General features: G+C 39.9%; 1 protein-coding gene across 1 annotated transcript in view; it reads right to left on the bottom strand.

Moving 5' to 3' along the window:
• PREX2 (phosphatidylinositol-3,4,5-trisphosphate dependent Rac exchange factor 2) overlaps positions 1-13,231 on the bottom strand; it is a 278,303-nt gene extending 265,072 nt beyond the window's left edge. The window contains exon 1 of the mRNA XM_046642000.1: positions 12,236-13,231. Coding sequence (XP_046497956.1) covers positions 12,236-12,352 — 117 coding nt within the window. The 5' untranslated portion in view covers positions 12,353-13,231. The remainder of the gene's footprint in view (positions 1-12,235) is intronic.
• Positions 13,232-24,433: the final 11,202 nt, after the last annotated feature.

The raw sequence follows: 24,433 nt of genomic DNA, 5'->3' as shown, positions 1-24,433 counted from the left end.
TCATATACAAGATAAACATGAACTATATTTAACACATAAAACTAAGCATTCAAACCTGCTACGAAACACTAAGTAAATAAGTATATAGAGATCCAAAATGATCCAAGGGGAATTAAATTAAACTGAAATTAGTCTCAGTAATGATGTGCATTAACAGATGTAACAAAAGAACTAACGTTGTCTACGTTAAAAAGGTCCGTCGTGTTTCCTCATTTCTGTGAGGGAAACTCCTGACTTCTGGGTAATCTCTGGCTCCTGAGTACTTGCCTGGCTCTGACCCTCGTCTTGCATTGACCATGAGCTTCTGTTTCTCTCTTGCTCTTGACAGTTTGCCTGAAATGAACTACTGTTCCTTCCTGACTTCTAGCTTCTGTGTACTTCCGGAGTCAACAAGTTCTGTGTCCCGGTTCCAACATCTGCCTTGGTTTTCCTAGTCCTGATTAATCACACCGCTCCAACAATCTAGAAATGCCCGGGCCAGTAATCACCAGCCGAATGTCTTGGAAGAGCTGCAGAACAGATGTACTCAGAATGCCCGTTCTCCCCCTCAGGAACTGACCGGAGCACCCTCAGGTGTGAATGACAATGAGACAAGCCTTGAAAGCAGCTGTGAGTTATACAGGAATATGAAGTGCCAGATACATAACAAACACATCATAAATGATGATTTCTATATTATCCTTGGGCTTTTTCTGTTTTTGGAGACTTCAGAAAAATTAAAAAATTACACAAAATCTCCAAATCCCCAACTCTTCTTGTAGTGAAAGCCAATGGGAAAAAAAAAACTGTAGGGAGCTCTTACAAACATATGTGAAGAGACAGATAAATATTAGATGGATTTCTGTGTGGGCAAGAATACATTATTTTAGGAGGAAACAATCCAAATTATATTTTAAATATAATAGGTTCTTACAGTAAAGGAACCCAAGAATTAATATAAATGATGCTCTGAGGACATGAGGCTAAATTATCACTGGACCCTAAAATCTGGCAGAGACTACTCTTTGCCCCTCAATATTAATTCTCCACTTGTTATTTTACTATAAAACTCCCTTCGTTTCAGCTGTGCATATGGCTGCCCAACTACACAGCACATTTCCCAGGCTACCCTGCAGCTGATTCAGGGATGTTAGGAACTTCTGGCCAAGGGATGAGTGACAGTGACCTGTGGAACTTGTCTCCCACCTTCCTTCCCCCTGGGGCTGCAATGTGAAAGGGGTCCCTGGAAGCATCAACCATCCCTACAAGAACACCCTAGTGTCGTGGTTCCGAAACCTCCTCCGCACATTGGAACCACCTGGAGAAGCTATATAAAATACTGATGGCTGGCTCTCTCTCCTACAGACTGATTTAATTGCTCCTAGGGGATAGTGGAGCAATAAGACAGAAGGAGCGGGAGTCTCTGAATGACCTGATGAAGCTAAGCCGTGTACTCCCCTGGAACATTGCTGGGCGATGGTATCAAAAAATTAAATAACCAGAGCTCCAAGAGAGGATGCCAAAAAGGCCATGTTGATTACATATGGCTTTCATATTCACAAATAATCCTTCTGTGTTGTTTAAACTACTGTTGTTTGGCTTTAGAGAAAGCAGCTGAACAAATATCCTTATAAATAAACACAATAAACACAAAAATTCTGGTCCTCAAGTGCAGGTAAAAGAAAAAAAATACTCTCCTTTTTCTAAAGAAAAAACTACAGTACACCAATAGCAAAAAAAGAGAGCGTAGTTTTAATACAAGCCAGGAAAATCGTTGGTGAGGTAGAGAAGATTCATTAAAGAAAAACTAAAAATAAATTTAAAATATTAAGATTATTCAGTTTGACAATACAGAGGCAGAAAAATATATTAAAGTTTGCTAATTCATTAATAATTGGCATAAATCAATGAGAACTTGAAACAAAATGGGAAATCTCAAAAAAGATGATTTTAGGACAGAGTTAAATAAACACTGTCTCATCTTATAGGCCCATTTTTGATAGGATACAGATTAGACTGCTTTTATTTTGTTACTCTGTCATCCTCAACATGTGACTTCAATTTCATGGTCCAAAATGGCTGCCCCATCACCTGCCATCACATTCTCACACCAGCCAGGAAGAAGGGGGAGAGTACATACTTCTTCATTATAAGGGCACACCTCAGAAGTTACCCATGCCACTTCAGTTCACATCCCACTGCCCAGAACCTATTCATATGCCCACATTTAACTGCAAGGGAGGCTGGGAAACGTCTTAAGCTGGACAATCATGCATTGAGCTAAAACTTTTACCACTATAAAGAAAAGAATCTTGGATATTGGGGGCAATTAGAAGTCTCTGCCAGAGGGCTCATTATTAAGAGGTACAAAAAAATTAGGATGAAGGTGTGTCTGGAATATTCAAAAACAATTCGTAACATAAAATACATAAATACAAAAATATTTCTATATAAAATCTAAATTAAAATTTCTATATAACAATATATTAAAGTTATATAAAGTCAAACACAACATAGATATACAGTGTAGAAAATGAAAGCCCACTTTATTCCCATAATTTCACCTCTGCGAAAATAATGAATTATTAAAAAAAATCTTGGAATATGTGGGTTTGGGACTAACATTTAGGTGAAATAATGTCTTTCCATAGCTCTTCCCCTAGTGCTACTGACAGAAATAAAACTTTGGAATGGGAGATGTCATTTCTGGAATCCTCAGATTCCTTTCTTTGGGGTAATAGTCTCAAATAAGAAAAAACCGGAATCCAAGGAAGCAGGAAATCAAGGCCACCTTGCGACATTACAAGACTTCAAAGGAAAACAACATTTCTTGCACAATCACTGAAAATGTGTCACCATCTATAAAGCCTCTCCCACTGGCAAGAAGACAACTTAAATAGACAATTAAAATAACAAGAGTGGCAAAGCAAAGTCAAACATAGACAGCAACTCTTATTTGACTCTCAGAGAAACAGTTTTAAAATGAATAAAAACGTTTACCCATTCATACTCTATTTTGCCGTATTTTTGCTATAAACCCAGAGGATACTTTTATATCAGTATTCTAAATTTAACCAGCTGGAGTAATTTCTTAAGTAGTATACCATTTAACCTTCTCAAATGAAGGCCTTGTGTTTTAATGGAAAATATGCATTTCGCATTAATGACAGAACACAATGTCCTTGGCTTAGATCTTCTCCAACAAAACAGGTCTTTTTTTGGTACGCTATGCTGAGCTATATGGCAAGGCTAGAATACAACAAATTTATTCAAAGAATCAAAGTCTGAAGTCATCTATACTAACTAGAAGTATTTAAAAATCGTAACCTCAAGTTAACATATCAATTTTCTCAAAATTCCAATCATTGACCTCCTGGCTCAAATGCAATAGTTCATGAGAATGGAAAAAAAAAATTATTTTTAAAAGGTTTCATTAGATGTGTCAGGATTCGAATGATTATGCTCAACACCATTCAAAAAGTGACCCGACCACTTTTAAGCAAAGAAACACTTAGTAAGGGATGTTTTTCCTTAATTTTTCATTATTTGTGGAAAATATAATGTCATAAATCAAAGAAATCTTGATTATAATATAGCTAATGCAACTTAAATAAGTTGAGAATAATAAAAATTCATCTATTATGAAAAGCAAATATTCTAAGTAAGACTTGTTAAGAATTAATATAAACAAAAACAACTAATTTTAGGTCAAATTAATTGTACTCAAAATTCAAACAGAATTTTATTTGGTATTAAAGTATAACACCAGGTATATAGTAAAAGAACACTCAACAGAACACTGTTAATAATGATTGTTGTGTGCATCAAATGTAATAACATAGAAGTTCTATACAATTTGTATCAACAGTTTAAGAACTGATTATATCATTATTTGAGCCTAGTAGGAATAGATGTAATAAACCAGAAGAGGCTACTTCTCTATTTTGACTTCTAAATTTACATGTTGCACTTAAGAACATCACATGTAAAAGAATGAGTACACAGAGATGGTTAAACACCCAACCTCCGACGTCTAAGTTCAGTTCCCCTTACTGTTCTTGAAAGAGCATGTTCCAAATCTTCACTGTCTTTAGGGCACCTCACTCTCAACAAAAACAAAACAGAACACAAAGAAAACAAGAGCTGGACTTCACAGAGAAATAAAAGCCATCAGGTAGAAAGCCACAACTTCCCCCTCCCCTAAAGTGACCCTTGATCCTGCATCCTTCCCTCCCTCCTAGAGGAAAGCCATCCCTCCCTAATGCCAAGACCACCCCTTCCTGCATTCCTGAGGGCCCCTGTGGCCTCCTGGGGCCCTGGCTTCATCTATTAAACCCTCCTGTATGCTCCCAGGCTTGAAGAGAAAGGGGTCAAGAGAAGGCTGGGTGGCCTGAGCAAGCGCCAGACTCAGTCTGTGAGGGAGAAGAGGTGGAGGAGGGGGAAGGGAAACAGACTGGAGACGCTTACTACCCACCAGGACTTCACCTACAGAAGCTGATTTGAACTTCAGGCCAGCCCTGTGAACTCTTATCAATTATGTTTTCCAAATATGAAACTGGGCATAAGGAGGCTATGTCAATTGCCCCAAGTTACACAATTTGTAAATTTCAGCGCCAGGACTTTACCCCAGGTCATCAGCTCCCTTAAAACAGTGCTCTGTAGCATGCACTTCCCCCCACTGTCCCAGCATGGGAGGCAGAGCCACTGGTAATGAGTGTTCACAAGGAGGTACAAAGGCCATCCCAGCAGTTCCATAAGCTCTAGACTAGAGAAGAAGCAGAGTTTTAAAAATATACAAGAGACAGCTTGCTTCATTCTTAGAGTCTGCAATGACGTTTTGCTGTGGGTATGTTTCACGGCAAGATGGCTCAGTGAATCTTGCCAAATACCTTCCTCATCTCCCCGTGCCATGGGAGGGTCTTGCCATGGTTTACCTGAATATGCATTTGACTTCCGCCATGCCGTATTGCAGCTGCTTTAGCTCCCTTTTTATTGTCACCTTCCCCTTGGCTATACTCATCTTCCTCGAACATCCCTGGACAAATTCATCCTCTTACGTTACCAATCTATTTCTCCCCTTATATTTACCACCAAACTCTTCGAATAGTTTTTCCATTAATCTTCACCTCCTCAGATTCCACTCTTGTCTCAGCTCATTCCTAGGCTTCTGCTCACACAGACTAGTGAAGCTAAAACCCCAAGGGCATTCTAATTGATTCATCCATGGCCTCTTCAGCCTTCACTATCTACCTCTCTAAAGTTCTAACACTTTAAAGAAACCTTTCTTCTGGGAACTAGATCATTCCTTGGCTTCCGACAGATCACTCTCTCCTGGTTCCTTGTTTCAACTTTTGATGGCTCAGTCCAAGGCACCAGTGCACTCTACTCTTCCTCCAACCATTAAATATTGGCTCCCCAACATCCTACCACTGGTTTGTGGGGGTTTTTTTGCCCTTGAATTGTTCCCTTTGTGTCATCTCATCCATCTAATGGCTTCAAATATAGATGATTAATTAATTTCTAGATCTCTAACGTTTGCCCCAAATTCTTTCTTAAGTTCCATATTTGTATCTTCAAAAATCAGCAGAATTTGCCACTCAGCATGTCCAAAACCACATTCACTTTTCTCCTCCTCCCAATGCTGTTCTGTTCCTTGCATTCTATCTCGCAGTTAATGACACTACACATCTCGTCTTCAAACTAGAGACCTAAGCACCACCCTATCATCTCTGCTCTACTTAAACCTCTACTTCTGAGTGAACATAAACACTAAAGCTTCTACCCAAGAACTGTCTCATAGTTATTGGGTGTTAGCTTTTGGGGGGTTGGTTTGGCTTGGTTTTTGTTTTGCTTTATCTTCTTCACTGCTTCTACCTTAGGTCAGACATTCCACATTTCTACCTTGATCAATGCTACGGCAGAAACTCCTAATGGGTAACTAGACTCCAGTCTTTGTTGCTCAACCCTGTTGACAGAATTCTCTTGCTAAGAAACAAAGGTAATCTCAATAGACATTATTCTTACATTAATGTCCTCATATTATAATAAGGTACAACTATGCAGATGAAACTGTAAGACAAAAGACACGTCTCTGTCTGTAGGGAGCAAGCTCTGGCCATATGATTAATACTCCAAAAGTCAGAATTATGAATGAGCCCCATTTAGTTCATGGTATAGTCACTATAAGAGTCAAGACCTCTTAAGGGCAGCTTCCTGATGCCATTCTCATGTAGATATATTCAGGCTAATGACTAGAAGACAAAGAACCCACTCAAGTCAGCCCAGGAGGAGTGCCCAGCCAGGAGGATCAACTAGGAGCTATTATAGGGCTTAGGATAAAAATAAGTCAGGGTCTGCAGACTCTGGGAGCAAGATCACTTTTGGTAGGAGCAGAAATCTGTATTACACCAGCTAGATGATGTTTCATGTCATTTCTAGGATTACTGACCTGTGCTCTCCCTTAGCAAATAATAACAACTTTTTAAAGGTTATAACCTGTCCCAGATTAAAAGGAGGACAGGGTTCCTCTGTATTCTTGTGTCGACACTGAAAAGCAGTGTATGCTGAAGGCCAGTGAGGGGGCAGAAACAGAGAACGAGGGGAAGCCATCCTAAGGTGAAACTCAGAGACACAGACTCAGGGAATCTTGGCCTGTTAACTTCTTCCCACAGGAGACCCCTTCCCAGTGCCAATCTTGGGGGTCTCAGACTTGTTTATTATTAATAAGAGAACATGTGTCCCTCACAAATGATTTTCTATTGCCTTTAATAGAAGTCAGAATTCTTAAGAATGGAATCCTTCTCCAGCTGGACTGAACCTACCTCATCTCTCACGAAAACCCAAAAAGCACACAGCACTTTTTATCTCCATTAATGAGGAATATTTCAGCACCCCCAGTGCACCAGGTCATGCCAGTGTCCTCAGCGTGTCATGCTGAGGTCACACAGAACATGCCGCTCTTTCGGGATTGGAAATTCTCTCCCTAGTCTAGGACATTCCTCCTTATCTTTCAGGAGCCAGCTCTGTTATCACCTCTTCCCCAAAACATCCCTTGACCCCAGACTGAGGGAGTCCCTTGATGGCTCTCTGCCATTTTGCTTATTACCCTATCGTTGTACCTCCCAACTGGTATCGTGATTATTTGTATACTGAGGGTTGGGGCTGCAACATATGAATTTGGGGGGGATGTTGGGGAGGGACACAATTCAGCCCATAACATAAGCCGAAGCATAATGTCTTGAATCAATTTATCTCTGCCTGGAAAAGTTAGGTCATGACTGAAAGAAGTTGTTTTCAGATTCTTTCAATCTGTTTTGTATGCTCTTGCTTTGTTTGCCTGTTTGTTTTCTTGAGCACCTGCTGTTTACAAAGCACTGTGTTTAGGCCAAGAAAAGTGAACACAGGAAGTAAACGCACGTCCCTGTTCTCTCAGAGTTTACCATCTAGATAATGATTTTTCTAATCGCTTTAGCAAAAACACAAATCAGAAGGTGAGGCTGTGCTAGGAGAAGCCAGGCTGGAGAGCTTGAAGCCAAACAATTCAGCTCCCCTGACCCTGTGCAAGGGCTCCTAAAGCCAAACCACGCAACCCTGGAGCTCCAGGGAGCACGTTTGAAAGAGCTGAGAGACACACATGCACTGAGCCAAATCAGATATGGAATATGCAATTGTTCAGTGTAAACTATAAAGCACCATCCTAACTTTGGTTATTGTTACATAGAATACAAAGAGTTCTCACTGTCTCAGAGTCAACTGACTATTTGCAAGAATACCCCAGAAGGACTGCACTGACGGAAGGGAAACACCAGGGGGGGAAGCAAAGATGAGACTCAGAGACATCAGAAAAGGGAGAAGAGACTACAACAGAGACAAAAAGTATTCGCTAAGGAGAACCAGTATGCGTGTCGCTGTGTAACAACTGTAGCATCAGAGGAAATAACAGTAACGATTTATAGGGCCCTCCTGTGAGCCAGACTCTGGGCCAGCCCAATGCATGCATCATCTCACCCTCACAGCAGCCTTGAGAAATGCTATTGCTCCCCCATTTCACAGATGAAGAAAATGGGGCTTGAAGAGCTTAAGAACGTGTCCAAAGTTGCAGAGTAAATTAGAGATAGGACTCAGATCCTAGGGTATCTGAGGTCAAAGCCTGGGGGACAAATTTCAAAACCTTTTCTTTACAACAAGACACACAGCTCAAAGTCTGTCTTAACGTGCCCACAATATGGAATAACCATGCATTCCGATTTGCCAGGAACACTCCCAGTTTACATCTGCTTCCCAGTGGAACTATTAACCGCACTCCCTTTCACACTCAGAAGTGTCCCAGTTTAGACAACAAAGTATATGGTAATCTTGCCTCAATGCCACTTGCCACAGTGAAACATGTCTACACAATTTTCCGGGCCAAGCGCAAAATAAAAATGTGGGGCCATTGGTTCAAAAAGCAGGGAAAAGTGTTATTAAAGGTACTGAAATATAAGTCTTCGTTCTTTCTTTCATGTATCTGCTCTACCCACAGTCCGCTGTCCCACTGGACTTTACTTGTAAAACACAAGTTCCAAGATAAAATTAGCTAGAATTTCAAGACGGTGATAGCAAAGCATTGAACCAAGTTCCAGATTGTTCTGAGTGTGAGGCCCTGTGAACTGCACAGGATGCACACCCACAAAGCAGCACTGGTCTGCCCCTTTTGTGTCCACACACATGGGTCTGAAACCATCGTGATCTTGGCATGCCCTGGGCCTGGGTTGCAAACAGGAAACTGGCTGCAACCTCCTATTGTCCAGACTTGCGACATTAAATACTGCATATTAGGTCCATTAAATCATTTCTTTAGAAGAAATGTTTTAAAGTATTTCTAATGAAGCACAAGATTTCATTTCCTAAGCAAAATAAGAGCATAAATTCATGTAAATTTGGTCACTCTCTACCATTTCATCTATGACGTAAAAATAATTAATCCAGATAAGGTAACCTATCCATGATATCAATGAAAACTTAAACTACAACGAATTGAAATAATGGTGGGTTACAAAGTCTTTCATACCACAACGCCTGATTTAAATCATGTTTCTGTTTTAAATGTAGATACTACATGTTTAATTTAAAACTTTGTGTTACATAAATTCATATGTGCCTGAGCAAAATTTAAATAATTTCCACTATATAGACCAAATGGGGAAAAAACAAAATTCAGAATTTTAAGGATGGCTGAAGAACTGTCCTTAAAAATGGTGTGGGAGGGTAGGGGATGGGTCAATTAGCTGATTCATTCATTGAGTAAGCATTTATTGAGTACCTACAATGACACAAGCACTGCACAAAATTCTGGGGAAACACAGATGAATCAAATGTGGCCCTGTCCTCAAGAAGCTTACATTCTAGTAGATGAGACAAAGGTAAACAAATAAAGCATAAGCTTCCTCTGGTGCCATGGAAGAGTAACCACAGGGAAGAGTGTGTACAGAGCAGTGGGCCCTCTAGTCTGGGGGGTGGGAGGTGACGGGATCATGGAAGGTTTCCTGCAAGAGAGAGCTAAGCCTTGAAAGCCCAAAAGAATTCCAGCAGGTAGCCAAGGGCTTCAAAGGAGCACAAGAACAGGTCTCAGAAAGTGTGGCACCCCATGAGAAGACAGAGCCACTCTAAACGACAGCAGCACGCCAAAAGGACAGAGTCTTGTTTAATCAAGAGGTGTGTGTGTGGATGGCACAGAGTGGGTGCACAGAGAGAAGGTGCATACAGATTGATACTGTGTACAGAGAAAAAAGACAATGTTCATGGACTCTGGAAGGTGGGTGTGGGGCAGGTGCTCTCTCCTTAAAATGCCAAAGAGTTGGGAATGAGAAGAGAATCAGAAGTATAAAAGAGCCTAGTAAGACAACTTTTCCCCTCAGGTCATATGATCATTGAATCAAGAGAAATAACACCATTTTGTTTGCTTATTTATGGGCCTACAAGGAAAAATATGTTCTTGGTAAAACTAAAAGTATGTTTCTATTTCTTCATAATAAAGATAAAAGTTACCCTTCATCCATGTCAATGGGTTGAAGCAATGACAGAAATCTAAAACAATGACTAATCTCACAAAAATTTAAATTTGACTTAAGAATGCACTATCAAATTTTTGCAACAAATTTACCACTGCTACAGCTATTTTTTAAAAATAACTTTTATTGTTTGTCTGCATTTCTGATCGTTCCCTAAGGATGGACTCCTAGAAAAGGAATTATTAGGCCAAAGGGTTTGAATGTTTTTAAAGCTCTTGGTACATATTAGCTTAAGCTAAAAATAAAACTAGATTGACTACATCAATTGAAGGTAACCAAATAGAATACATGGGAATTAAATGTTGCTATAAATAATACCTAAAAAAGAAAATCTAATAATATATCATAAGTAGATCTTAGGCTTCGAATAGTTATAAGACTAAAAAAAAGTCAGGGTAAACTTTTGTTTAGGATGACATCCAAGCCAATTAGCACATTTGTGTGTGTGTGTGAACACATATGTACACAAATAATGGACAAAGAAAAGAAAAAGTAGAGGAGTCCATAACTTCTAAATAAGATAAGAAGCATGACGTCATAAAATGATCTACTTGCAAACAGGAAAATACAACTTATTTTATACCTCCCATAATTTCTTACCTAAGTCTATATAGCAATAAGTTTTCAATTTTAATAATCAGGTATATAGACTAGCGGAAAAACTGATATTTTAAATAAAGATCAACAAATTGGTTTTTAAGGTAGGTTAGGTTCATCTATTTCTCTAAATTAGAACTCTGTACAGTACTTTTTTCATACACCTCCAGCAAGAAGCAACTAATGCAATTTAAGAAGTAACTCAGATTCTTCAAAAGCCAAAGGACTTTGTCACCAACAAAGTTTCATGAAAGCCAAATTTGAAGCTATTAAAAGTCAAATCTCCTTAAAAACATGCTTTTTTGAAACTGCTGCACGGAAGTGTACAACAATTCTATTTATCACCAATCACTTATATATTCTCAAATATGCATACATTTCCAAAGAATATGGCCCCTGGAGGGCTCAAGTTTATTGATTTTAATTTGTGAAGCCAACCTGTGCATCTCACATCCCTTAAGACACTGTTCTTTCCTTCTTACCATAGCCAAGAAGTGAATTTTCTCTATCCATCAGGATCATAAACAGAAAGTTTACATCTTTCAGAAAAGGGAGCAGGAAGTTTGGTCTTTGAAACATTTCCCTTTGGACCAGGGAGGTATGGAACAGGGTGATGCAAGGAGAGGAAAGTTAGAAGATTTGAGTGATTGCAAAGGCTGAAGCTCCCCAGTCTGTGAATGATGTTCTCCCAGGCATCTGAGCGAGAGGAGCCAATCCTCAACGTCTTTGTCTGCAGCAGTGAATAGAAAAAATTCAACGATGTCTCAGAAGTTTCTTGCACTCAATTTTGCCCCTCCTGGCCCTAAAATGAATGAAACGTTTTCAAAGCAGACTTCCAGGGAGTCAACTTGAAACTTTGAAACAAAGTTCCTGCCAGTTCTACGAAATCTTGAAGTTGTTGGACACGAGTTTTATTATATTGCTCTCCTGGGCTCAGTGTGAACAGGGAACCCAGAAGCTGGAGGGGGCGGGGGGCGGGGGGAGAGAAGGGGGGACAGATTTAAACCCGAGGACTAGGACAGGGTGAGCGCCACATGTGGCTTTAATATCCAACAGCTGCTAGAGATCATAACCCCCCTGCTCATTCTGTCTCTCCACCAGATTCCTATGTTTCAAAGATTATTGTAACTAAAGGGGCTTCACTGCCGTGTAATCTGAATAATGAACTCAAGCTCCAGAAAAATCTAGGATTTTTTTAAAACTAGATGTACCTGAATGTAGCAGACCGACGTTAATCACCCAGCCAAAGTCAAAATCCCAAGGGAAGAAGTAAAAGGGAAAAAATTACACAATGCAATCAAGCAGGCCAGGGAGGGAGGGAAAGGAGAGTAAGGAAACATGGGGCAGCACGGACGCCCAGGACAAGACCTTCTCCTCTTCGAGGTAACTTTTCAAACCCGCCGCTCTGTGCATCTCTGAGCATTAAATAACCGCCCCCACCGGCCCCCCGGGGCCAACGCGCCCGCGAACCCAGCGTCCGCGCGCGGCTCCGGGGGCCGGCGATGCCCCGACCGATACCCGGTCCCCGCGCAGACAATGCGGCGCGCGCCTGCCGCGGCCTCTCTGGGATCGCGCCCCGCCGCCCCCTGCGTCGCCGAGGGGCCACTCACCGACACCAGGAACTCCAGCGTGCCCACATAGTCGCGCTCGGTCTTCTGGAGCTCGCTGAGCACGCACACGCGCAGCCGGAGCTGTTTCTCCAGGTCCTTGGCGCTCTCGTCGCTCATGGTGGGCGGCGGGCGCGGGGTGGCTGCCGTGCTGCGTGCTGCCCCGGCCCCGCGCGGCCACGGAGGAAAGTTGCTGCCTCCGCGGAGTCCGAGCACGGACTGGCGACTTTACATGCCGGGGAGAGGCTGGGGCGGGGGCAGGGGAGGGGGCGCGCGCGGGGACCCCGGCGCGGGAGGCGCGGGGCTCTGCAGGGCGAACTCCCTGGAGATGGGGCTCCGGCCCGGGACCTGCGCGCCCGGCCCCGCTGCTCCGGCCTCACACGGCCTGGGCTGGAGGGGAGGCGGCGCCGGCGGCCACAGCGGTGACTTGGACATTAATCAAATGCTTTGTATCCATGTGACTCCGACCCTTTACCCTTCGCCAAATCTCAGGAAAAAGGAAACACAACCCTGGGGAAGTGCGTTGCGTGCCAGCTAACGAAAAACACACACACACAGTCAGCACTGGAGATGGAACTAATTGGAGATTCCCAAACCGACGAGGACCTACTCCAAGACGCAGCTCGAGGCTTGCTCCTGGAACTCCCGCCTATTGTTTAGCGTTAATGTGTTTTGTACAAATCCTGAAAGCAAAGAAACAAGTCCCCACGGTTACGTAACTGCATGGGAACAAAAACAACCATGGTATTGACCCTCCCGTCTTTGAAAAGAAACACATTGATTTTTGGTTTTATTCAGGCACAAAACAGGTTTGCTTTTAAAACCCCCCAACCGAGAATATTTCACAGGGCAGATTCCCTCCTGCCTGCGCTTGGAAAGTCAATTAGCATAATAAAATGAAGACACTATGGGAAAGTGACAGCCTGGCCCATAGAGTAAACTCCAGATACAATAGCATCACCACCGCGCTGTGCTCTTTTGGAGGGAGACCCTTTGCGTGTCTCGAACTTTTTTTCAACATCGAGATAGTAGTAAATTCAACCGGAGGCGAGAATATTTGTGCCAGGTTTGTTTCTAAGAGCTGCTAAGATTTAAGACAGTGTCTCTAATTGAAAAGGCAAAGCCTTATGGAATGCTCATCAAAAGACAGATAGATACAAGATAGAGATAGAGATATATTCTTAGGATTTGAAAATGGAAACAGAGCATGTCCTGGTTTTAATGTTTGTATTTATTGCCTTTCCTCGCTTGGAAACAGCCAGAATCTAATGAGTACTTAATATGTCTAATGAGTTTACCAAGCAAGCAAAACAATCCATCTATATTTTTGTCTTGATATTATCCACATATATTTCTCGAGTCGTTTTCTTCTGCTTAGAACAACTTTAAACAATCCACCCTGACATTTAAATAAACTGAAGGTTTTGATAGAATCGGCATGTTAATTTGTTCTAATAGTTGAAAGCATTAGCAAAACAAAAATAAAGATACTTTCCACATTATCTACGTTAAAATAATTATCAGTTTTCCAGACTATGTCTTTTGAGAGCATGGTTTGAGATGAACGACTATATCCCTCTGTAATGAAACAAAGAGGGACTGTACTTTTCTTCTTATATTACACGCATTTGAATGATGTGTGAGGAGCTGATGGACAAGATGCAATTTCCTCTTCCTTTTGCGCAAGGCTGTCTAGAGGTAGCCACAAGCAAAGGACAAATAAGTAGATGGCTTCACACCCTGTGGCAGAAGAACAAAGGACAAGGTGCATTAAAGAGCAGACCTCACGGCACTTAGTAAACAATAAACAAAAGAACCAACGGAAGACGTGGGAAACACACATCCAGTAATGAATGGGAAAATCAAACACCACTGAACCCTTCACAATGCACTACAGGTAGCAAGGAATGAATGCATTTCCTCCTCCCTAGGTCGGCAACCTTCTCTAATGTAAAAAGTAAGTAAATAAATCATGCTTTCCATCAGGTGTTCTCCTAGACAAAATAATATTTATCCTGCTAATTGTCCCTAATTGGAGAACTGTTTAGGCATTTTCCTTCTATCAAAAAAATTAGCCTGTACACAACCTGCTAGAGCCTCAGTCTCAATTCTAAGAGCAGTACACTGAGCTTGAATCACCAGTGGGGTTTTACCCACCCAAAGCACTTGCCTCAGTTCCACAAACATTTACGGAGGACCTCTATGTATATTGTGTAGTGCTAGGACCTGAGACCACAGAGACCCTGATCTCTAGGCAAATATTTCCCAAAGTGGGTCACAGACCATTACGTTACAATCCCCTGAGGTCCTGTAAAAATGAACATTCCTGGTCCCCATCCCAAATTTATTGAATGAGAACCTCAGAGATGTAAGTCCTAAACTCTTTTGACATGGTCTTCAGATTATTCATAGGCACACAAACCCTTGACAGCCACCATTCTAAAGACTTACAATTGAGTGGAAGAGAATGTCACAAGTATAAGTAATTCTATTAAAAGGCAAGCTTCAATGAATGCTTTGCAAAAAAGAAAAAAAAAATGCAATGGGAGCGAGCAGGAAAATATCCATTTAAGTCTACGGGTCCAGATTTCTCTCAGAAGCGCCCATGTAGAAACTTTTATGACATTAATAGTTTCTGCTCACTCTTCTGCTCCTCAACGTCATTTATAATTAATGAACAGCTTCAGGACACCATGTAGTGCCTTCTGCCAGGCACCTCTCAGTGTCTTCTGTAGCCCTGGCTGGAGTTCTTAATTCCTCATCAAAGACATAAGAGCATAAGAAAACAGGGCTGGAGTATCTGGAAACCTTCACTTTGATGGTAAATAAGGTCTTTCATAAACTCTGAATGTGTTGTATCCCTTCCCACTTCCTCCATTGAAATTTTAGGCTCTGTCTGCCAGGAAAAGGAAAGCAACAACCAAAATGATGGACAGGATCCAGTTTTTTCCTGAAATACTAATGAGGTTAAAGCATCCAATAAAAAGGAGGTGGGAGAAAAGAAGATAGAGAAGAGGCAGGGTAGTAAACTAGCTCAGCCATTAAGTTTATTTCATGTGCATGACCTTGCTGTGGTGAGAATCTATTATCAGACAGCTCAGAGAGCCAAAGCACGGTGCACAGTAGGTTGCCTTTGGTCAGGCCCAAAGAAGGACGACTCCGGGACTAAAAGACAGAAAAGTCCAAGGCTGTCTTCTTATAAGAAGAGAGCTTCCCTCATCACATTTCAGACGGAGGTCATTTTAGCCTCCCTGCCGTTTCAATACTAGTATTTGCCCAGGTAAAGTAACAAACCAAATTTGATGCTGAAGTTCATTAGAAGATAACAGCACTGAAAAAAAAAAAAAATAGAAAGAGTGCTTGATTGCCTGGCCATCTTGTTAAATAGACAATTCTAAGCATCAGACTGTTCTTTCTTTACGATTAAAATTGATGCTGGCATTTCCTTTTCTACACTGGCCTATGATACACAACTCTAGATTACACTAGTGTGAGCAATATTATAAATGCATTTGCAGCTATATTAATGCACAGTTAAGAGTCTTAGACAAGAAGTAACTCTAAAAATATTTATTAATTCTAGTTTATACTTCATCCTTAATCCCTCAGTTACTTCCACTTAATTTTGATGGCAATTTGGCCATAACAAGCACAATATGTGTGGAGCTTGTAATTAATTCTGTCATACCAATGTAAGGATTTTAGACTATGTATTGCCTAAAAGGACAAAATGCAGTTTTCATGGGTCATATTTTAATTTTAGATACAATGTTTATGACATAGCAAACTAAATAAGCGTTTGGATAGAATTACTTTAGTAAGATTCTAAAGTTCTTAAAGATGTGGTCATTTCTGCACTAGCTCGATTAACCCCAAATCATCCTCGTAGCCATAATCTTAACTTGTATTGGATAATCACTTTCCCATAATCTTAACTTGTAATGGATAATCACTTTCCCATTATGGAAACTTACCTACAACCGTCCTAGTAAAATAACGTCAGTTTTTGTCTGCAGTTAGTCTCAGAAGAATGTCATCCTTGCAGTGTACCATGTGCCTGCTAGCCTTCCCTTCCTATCACTTTCTTTAAAAATTCTCTCCAACCTCAGAAACCTCAAGCTACAGCCTACATCTCTCCTCCCTATAAACATTTCTACCTGGTTGTCTTGCCTCCTATATTAATGCCCTCTAATATGCTCCCCAGGGTTATCATTCAGATATATATTATATTATCATATATATGTTTATGTCCTTCCCTGCTTGTCTTAGCCCATTTCCTCAAAGGGCAGAGTGTGAGACAAAAGCTAATGTGAGGGTAGTATATATGATAATGTGATCCTAAGAGTAGGAGTGAGGGAAAGGAAGAGTGAAACAGAGAAAGAGGGAAAGCCAATACAAGAATGCATGATAGAGTTGGACATCCCTAAGGGAAACGGGATGCTCTATCCTACCTTCTGAGGAGCCTTGTGAAGCACATCTCAGAACTGTCTACCTGGGGAGAGAAAGAAGGAAGCATTTATTCATCATCTCCTATTCCATTGGGAATAGAAGGATTTCCCGTAGGACATTGATTGGTCCCAGTATTTCCATGTTGCCCAGGCATGAGTGCCTAGAGGTCTTCCCAGATAAGATTTGAGTCAGAAGTGAGAAGGATGAGCCACCCTTAGACTGTCCCTCTATGAGGTTGGTCTGAACATTTGAGGAACTGCTTCCATGGTCACCAAGAATAAGAGAAGAGATCAAGAGGGTTTTTCCTGGAATACAAGAGGGGTCTGATCCTGCTTCAAACGCTTCACAATAAAGCAAATGTCATTTATGACCCAGCTTCTCTAGCTTCATTCACTGCCTCTTCCCACTTTGCAACATGCACCCCAGCCTTACTAGAGTACTTTCAGAATTCTTGCAATGCCAAGCCTCATAGTGCAGACCTTTTCCCCATCATATCACTGATTACACTTTATCATAATTACCAGATCAATTGATGGAATTTTCTGCCAGACACTGTGTCTTGAAGGAAAAAATCATATCACCAATGTAGCCCGAGAACCTCTCTAGAATTTGGCATGCAATTGTAGTTAAATGAATATTTGCTGGTTGAATATATGAACGAACGAACAGGAGAATAAAATGCACTGAAACTCTGTTGACCTCCCAGAACTTAAACGCTGTATCTCTAAACAAAGACACGTCTGCCTTGGCTTTTTATTTCTCCTCTAACTTGTTCAACAGGAGAAGCCAATGGAGATACCCTTTTATAGCCTCAGAGAAAAATGTTCTGTATATAAAGGACTTTCTCTATGGATTGTCAATCTGTTTAGGAGACAAAAAGAAACCACAAATATTGTATTTATTTTACTGTCTTCTCAAAGAAGATGTATTGTTCATCTCACCGGAAGTGTGCCAATCACACAAGCAAATCCATCTACACTATTCTCAAACCAATCACGGAAAAGAGTGAAAGAGATATACGATAATCAATTCAAGAAAGAAATCACAATTACCAACGCACAAAAAAAAAGTTTACTGAAAACAGAAATATAATGGATTAGGTCACCCTTAGTAGCAGAGAAGAACTTCTTTTTTGCTGGAATACTTCTGGAATCACATAAATATAAAACAGAACATTGCAAAATAGCCCTCTTGTACCTATTTTTAAAAATGATCAGACTTTATTTTTCTGAGCAGTTTTAAGTGTATAGAAACATTGAGCAGAATGTACAGAGAGTTCCCATGGACTCTCTTGCGTTCTACCCTCCCACCCGCCACAGCATCCCCTCTTGTTAACATTTTACATGAGTGTGGTACATTTGTTACAGCTAATCAGCCAATATGTATACATTATTATGAAGAAAAATCCATGGTTTACATTAGCCCCACTTCTTGTGTTGCATGTTCTGTGGGTTTTAACAAGTGTATGACATACATCCACCATTACAGTATCATATAGAAGAGATTCACTGCACTGCAAACCCTCTGTGCTCCATCCCTTTACCCCTCGCTCTCCCTCCTTCCCCACAAGCCCCTGGCAATCACTGATCTTTTTACTGTCTCCGTAGTTTTGCCTTTTGCGAAATGTCACGTAATTGGGATCACACAGTACGTAACTTTTTCAGATTGGCTCTCACTTAGCACTGTGCATGCAAGTTTCCTCCATGTCTTTTCATAGCTTGATAATTCACTTCTTTTTATCACTGAATAAAGTTCCATTGTCTGGATGTACTAGTTTATTTATCCATTTACCTGTTAAAGGACATCTTGGATGCTTCCAAGTTTTGCAATTATGAATAAAGCTGCTATAAACATTTGTTGTTATTTATTTATTTACTTATTGGTGAGGAAGATTGGCCCTGAGCTAACACCTGCTTCCAGTCTTTCTTTCTTTCTTTTTTTTTTGCTCGAAGAAGATTGTCCCTGACCTAATGTCTGCGCCAATCTTCCTCTATTTGGTATATGGGATGTCGCCACAGCATGGCTTGATGAGTGGTGTGTAGGTCTGCACCCAGGATCCAAACCTGCAAAACCCGGGCTGCCAAAGCAGAGTGTATGAACTTAATTGCTGGCCCCGACATGTGCAGGTTTTGTGCAGACATAAAGTTTCAACTCATTTGGGTAATAACAAGTAGCGTGATCACTGGATCGTATGGCAAGAGAACATTTAGCTTTGTAAAAACTGCCAAACTTTCTTCCAAAGTGGCTGTATCATTTTGCATTCCTACCACCAACGAATGAGAGTTCCTGTTGCTCCACATCCTCCCCAGCCTTCAGCGTTTTCAGAGTTTGGGATTCTGCCATTCTCATAGATGTGTAGTGATATCTTGTCATTTTACTTTTACAATTTCCTAATGACATATGATGTGGAGCAATGTTTGATATGCTTATATTCTATCTGTATATCTTCTTAAATGATGTGTCTGTTAAGATCTTTGGCCCATTTTTTAATTAGGTTTTTTTGTTTTCTTATTATTGAGTTTTAAGAGTTCTTTGTATATTTTGTATAACAGTCCTTTATCAGACGTATCTTTTGCAAATATTTGCTCCCAATCTGTGGCTTATCTTTCATTCTCTTAAAATTATCTTTTTGAAGAGCAGAAGGTTTTAATTTTAATGAAGTTCAATTAATTTTTTCTTTCATAGGTCACATTTTTGATGTTGTATCTGAAAACATTTGGATTTATCATCACCAAAGTCACCTAGATTTTCCCCTATATTATCTTCTAACAGGTTTATAGTTTTGCATTTTTCATTTAGGTCTGTGATCTATTAGCTTTTGTGAAAGTGTAAGTTTTGTGTCTAGATTTTCTTTTTTTTTTTTTTTGCATGTAGACATCCAATTGTTCCAGCACAATTTATTGAAAAAAATTATCCTTTCTCCATTTAATTACCTTTGCTCCTTTTTCAAAGATCAGCTGATTATATTCGTGTAGATCTATTTCTGGGCTCTCTATTCTGTAACCTTGACCTATTCTTTTGGCAGTAGCACATTGCATTGATTACTCTAGATTTATATGTACTGCGTCTTGAAGTCAGGTATTATCACTCCTCTGACTTCCTTCTTCTCTTTCAATATTGAGTTGGCTATTCTGTGTCTTTTATCTCTCCATATCAACTTTAGAATCACTTTTTCAATATCTACAAATTAAGTTGCTGGAATTTTAATTGGAATTATGTTGAATCTATAGATCAAATTGGGAAGAACTGACATCTTGACAATATTGAGTGTTTCTACTCATGAACATGGAATATCTCTCCATTTATTTAGATTCATTGATTTCTTTCATCAGTGTACTTAAATATTCCTCAAATAGATATTACACATATTTTGTTAGATTTACATCTAAGTATGGTAATTTTTTGGTACTAATGCTAATTGTCTTGTGTTTTTATTTCAAATTCCAATTGTTCATTGCTGGTATAGAAGAAAGCAATTGACGTCTATATGTTAACCTAGCATCCTGCCAGCTCGCTAAAATTACTTAGTAGTTCCAGGAGATTTTGTTGTTATTGTTTGGAATTTCTACATAGACAATCATGTCATTTCTGAACAAAGACAGTTTTATTTCTTCCTTACCAATCTATATATATTTTATTTCTTTTTCTTGTCTTATGGCATTAGCTAGGACTTCCAATACTATGGAGAATAAGAGTGGTGATAGCAAATATCCTTACTTTGTTCCTGATCTTAGTGGGAAAGCATCTAGTTGTTTACCATTAAGTATGGTGTTAGCTGTATGTTTTTCACAGGTGTTTTTGTCACATTGAGAAAGGTTGTACCCATTTTTTGATAGTTATAATTTTAATTCTTATATTGGTAAACTTTGTACAAATAAATAACACACTTAGATCACTTTCCTCTTTCAGAAAATTTAGGCAATCTCTCTTGACTAGCTACTAGATGAGACTAAGAATTCTGCCCTTCTTTCTCCATCTCACCACTTTCTCCCTTCTACCTTTTGAGCAATATCTTTAGTGCTTTATTATCAGGGTTGATAATATTTATCTTGTGTTCTGTAACCACATTTAAGTCACCCATGTTTCTTTCTAAAAGCTTAAAATGAATAAACAGGGTATATATTATATGACTACTTTAATAATGCTCTCTGCATAAATAAATATTGCAATAAAATTGCATTTCTTTCTCTCTGGGTCCAAAGTCATAACCCTCACGACACTCATGGGACCACTTCTGAGTTAAATGGTTTTCTGTTTCCTAACACATGGTCAGTTGCTAAAAGGCATGCATGACATCTCTTGGTTTCCTTCATATTTGAACGATGACTTTATTACACAGTTTGTTAGTTTTCTTTGTTTTTGTTTTCCATTTTTGGTGGAGATGATATTTTGTTTGTGAAAAAATGAAATGTGCCCCTTCTTCACAGAGTCGCTAACATTATCTAGCCCCTTAGGTGCTATCTGTTGTTTTGTTTTGTTTTGTTTTGTTTTTCATTCTTCTTCGAGCCCTCTGATTTCATTCCCAACTGGACTGATTGCTTAAGGACCTGATAGATAACTGTCATCCTGGGATTATCTTTTCAAGGCCTCTGGACGAATTCCACCATATCTTTTCTCATGATATATTAATTTCTAGGGCTGCTGTAACAAAGTACTTTGATACATACCACAAAGTACTTTGATATATACTGGCACATCTTACAGCTCTAGAGGCTAGAAGACCAAGATCAAGGTGTCAGCAAGGTTCGTTGCTTCTGAAGTCTGGGAAGGAGAATCTTTAATGCCTTTCTCCTGTCTTCTGGTATCCTCACATGTTCTTTAGCTTGCAGGTGATGTTCTTCACATCATCTTCCCTCTATGTGTGTCTGTCTCTGTGTCCAAATTTCCCCTTTTTAGAAGGATACAGTCATGTTGGATTACGGCCCACCTTAATGACCTCATCTCAACTTGATCAACTGTGAAGACCTTATTTCCACATAAAGTCACATTGATAGGTCCTGGGGGCTAGAACGACAGCATCTTTGGGGACACGCAATTCAGCTGACACTTGATATCTACACTCATTTTGCTGGATTCCATCTCAAATAACTTCCTTAGAAAGGGTTCAAGAGATGCAAATTTTTTGAGTCTAGTGTGCCTCAACTGTAATTATTTTGCCATTATGCTTTATTGATAATTTGACTGTGTAAGAATGCTAGGTTTGGAATTATTGCCCATTAGAATTTTGAGTACATTGCTCATTTTTCTTCTGCCGTTTCTGTTGGTGATTAGAAATCCAGCGCTCGTTTGACTATCTCATTTTATCTATCTGGAAGTTTTTAGGAGCTTCTCTTTCTTTTGTGTTCTGACAAAAAGTTGTCAGGACTAGGTTCACATGTGGGTCTTCTTTCCATTATTTGTTAGGAACTGGACAGACTCAAATGGAAAAGTAGTCTTTTCTGACCTCTGCGAAAGTTTTTTGTATTATTTCTTTAAAATTTCTTCCTCTCTGTTATTATGCACCCACTTTTCTAGAACTCCTATTAGTTGAGTTGGTTCTCTTAGAATTAGTCTCTGTAATAGTCTATGTATCTTATCTATCTCAAGTGTTCAATCTCTTGGTTTTGTTTTTGTTGTTGCTGTTGTCTCTTTGTTTGGTTCAATCGCTTTGTTGTTCTTTTCCTCTGTGTTATAAGACACTTACTCACTTTGTATTCCAACCCTTCCTTAAATTTTTCTTTTGCCATATGATTATGCATGTAACAAATGTTCTAAGTTGTTCACTGATTATTCCTTCCTCATAGCATTCTGTTCTTGTACTCTGGGGGCGCCACCTTTTCAAATCTTTCCCTGAAGTTTCTATGTTTGTTCTAGAGACAATTTTTAAAATCTTGTCCTTTCTTTCTCTTGTCTTGCCTTTATCCAGTCCTTTCATGATGTTGACAGTCTTTGGATATCCATTCTACTTAAGAAATGGGATCATTTCTCTCTGTAACAGGGGTGTGTGTCCTCTATTGTTGTATGTGGGTCTCTTTTCCTGCTTGGTCTCTCTCGCTAATAGGAACACTGTTGGGACCTTTATGTACATGCCCAGGGCTTGTCTACATGAAATGAATCCTTCGGTGGGAACAGGCAGGTAGCAGGGCTTTAGCTGTGGAGGTTCCACCTGCCAAAATGGAAGAACTTTACTCTGGAGTGCTGGCCCCAAAAGTTCTCGTTCTGCCTATGCAGAAATGTACATCTTATTAGAGAAGAATCCTTAGGTATTTTTAGCCTGAGATTGATGCTTGGTTCCTATATTAAGCAGTAGGAAACACAGAGAAGGAAAACAAAGAAGTGGGCGTGTCAGGAAGAAAGCATTAGGCTGCTCTGCAGATTAGTGTCCCAATTAAGCCACTCTGCTTACTCTTGTTGCCTTTACATCTATCAGCTCTGCTCTGCTTCAGCCTTCTGTTCCTCGGCCCTATCACTACCTCACTCTCTTTTCCTTGTCAAAAAGCTTCCATCCTCTTTTTATCTTTCAGAAATTTGTTGAAGCCTCTCTCCTGCTCATGTTTCTCTTTCATTCTCTTCATGGCAATTATTGTCTTCTTTTAGTATTATCTAATGGTGGTGGTGGTGGTGCGGAGGAAGAATTTAAAGAGATCACAGAAAGACACACGTCCTCAGCTCACTATCCTGAATCATCTTTAACTAGAAGTTTCAAATTCAATATAACACAGCTGCCAGTGGAACATTTAAATGAAAGGGTTTATGATATCCAAAAAGAAGGAACCAGTACTGTCTTCACATCTTGATTAATGACATGTGCACATACATTTTAATAACTGTACACACACAGAGATGTGATTGCACTGAAAGCCAATTCCAAAAGTAAAATTATGAAAACTAGATACACGATAATTTTTTAAAGATAATACTAGAGAATGAATGTCTTATGCAACGAATGATACTTTCACAGCATAACCAGCTTCATTCAATCATTGTGGGTAGATAATGTCCCTTAATGAATTATGACCCCTTTTGTCCACATCACTTAGCAAGTTGACAATTTTGCTGCTCCCATTAAGAGATCGAGTCTATTTTTTCCACCACCTTAAATTTTATCTGGTCTTGAGAATTGCCCTTGCCAACAAAATATGATGGAAGTGATGTTGTACAAATTCCAGAGATTAAGCCTTAAAAGCACTTGTAACTTCCACTCTTGCCCTCTTGAAAACCTGAGACCACCATGCTAGTCAAACCAACAGTCACAATCAATTGTCAGATATGAGAGAGATACCATCTGGGAACTTCCAGTCCCAAGTGAGCTGGCATATGACTGCAACCACATGAATGACCTCAGGCAAGACCAGAAGAAGAAACACTCATGTGGTTGACTCACAAAAATAAGAGAAATAATAAATAATTGGTGTTTTAAGACACTAAGTTTTGGAGTGTTTTTTTCTTGCGCAATGGATTACTGAAACAACATCTAATAGAAGTTCTGAACTTTGTCTCTTACTGGACCGTTTTAATGGTATATGTCCAACTCTTCAACAGTCACTGTGGCTAAAGGAATTCTGTGCACTGATTGGCTTAGGGCTGAGTTTTTGCTTTTCCTGGAACTAGCTGTTGTAGCAAGAAACTGCAATGATTGGCTTGGGTCAAATCAGGTCCTATGCCTAGACTGAGGGCGAGTTCAATCTCACCCAAGCCAATGGGGAGGGAGTGAAGTGGATGCTAGAGAGGCAAATACAATGCCCGTGAAAAGTGGTTAAGGGTAGCAACTGA

The sequence above is a fragment of the Equus quagga genome, chromosome 16, assembly GCF_021613505.1.
Source record: "Equus quagga isolate Etosha38 chromosome 16, UCLA_HA_Equagga_1.0, whole genome shotgun sequence".
In the NCBI taxonomy this organism is placed as follows: domain Eukaryota; kingdom Metazoa; phylum Chordata; class Mammalia; order Perissodactyla; family Equidae; genus Equus; species Equus quagga.
The sequence above is the reverse complement of the archived record's forward strand: the minus strand, read 5'-3'. Positions and strand labels throughout refer to the sequence as shown.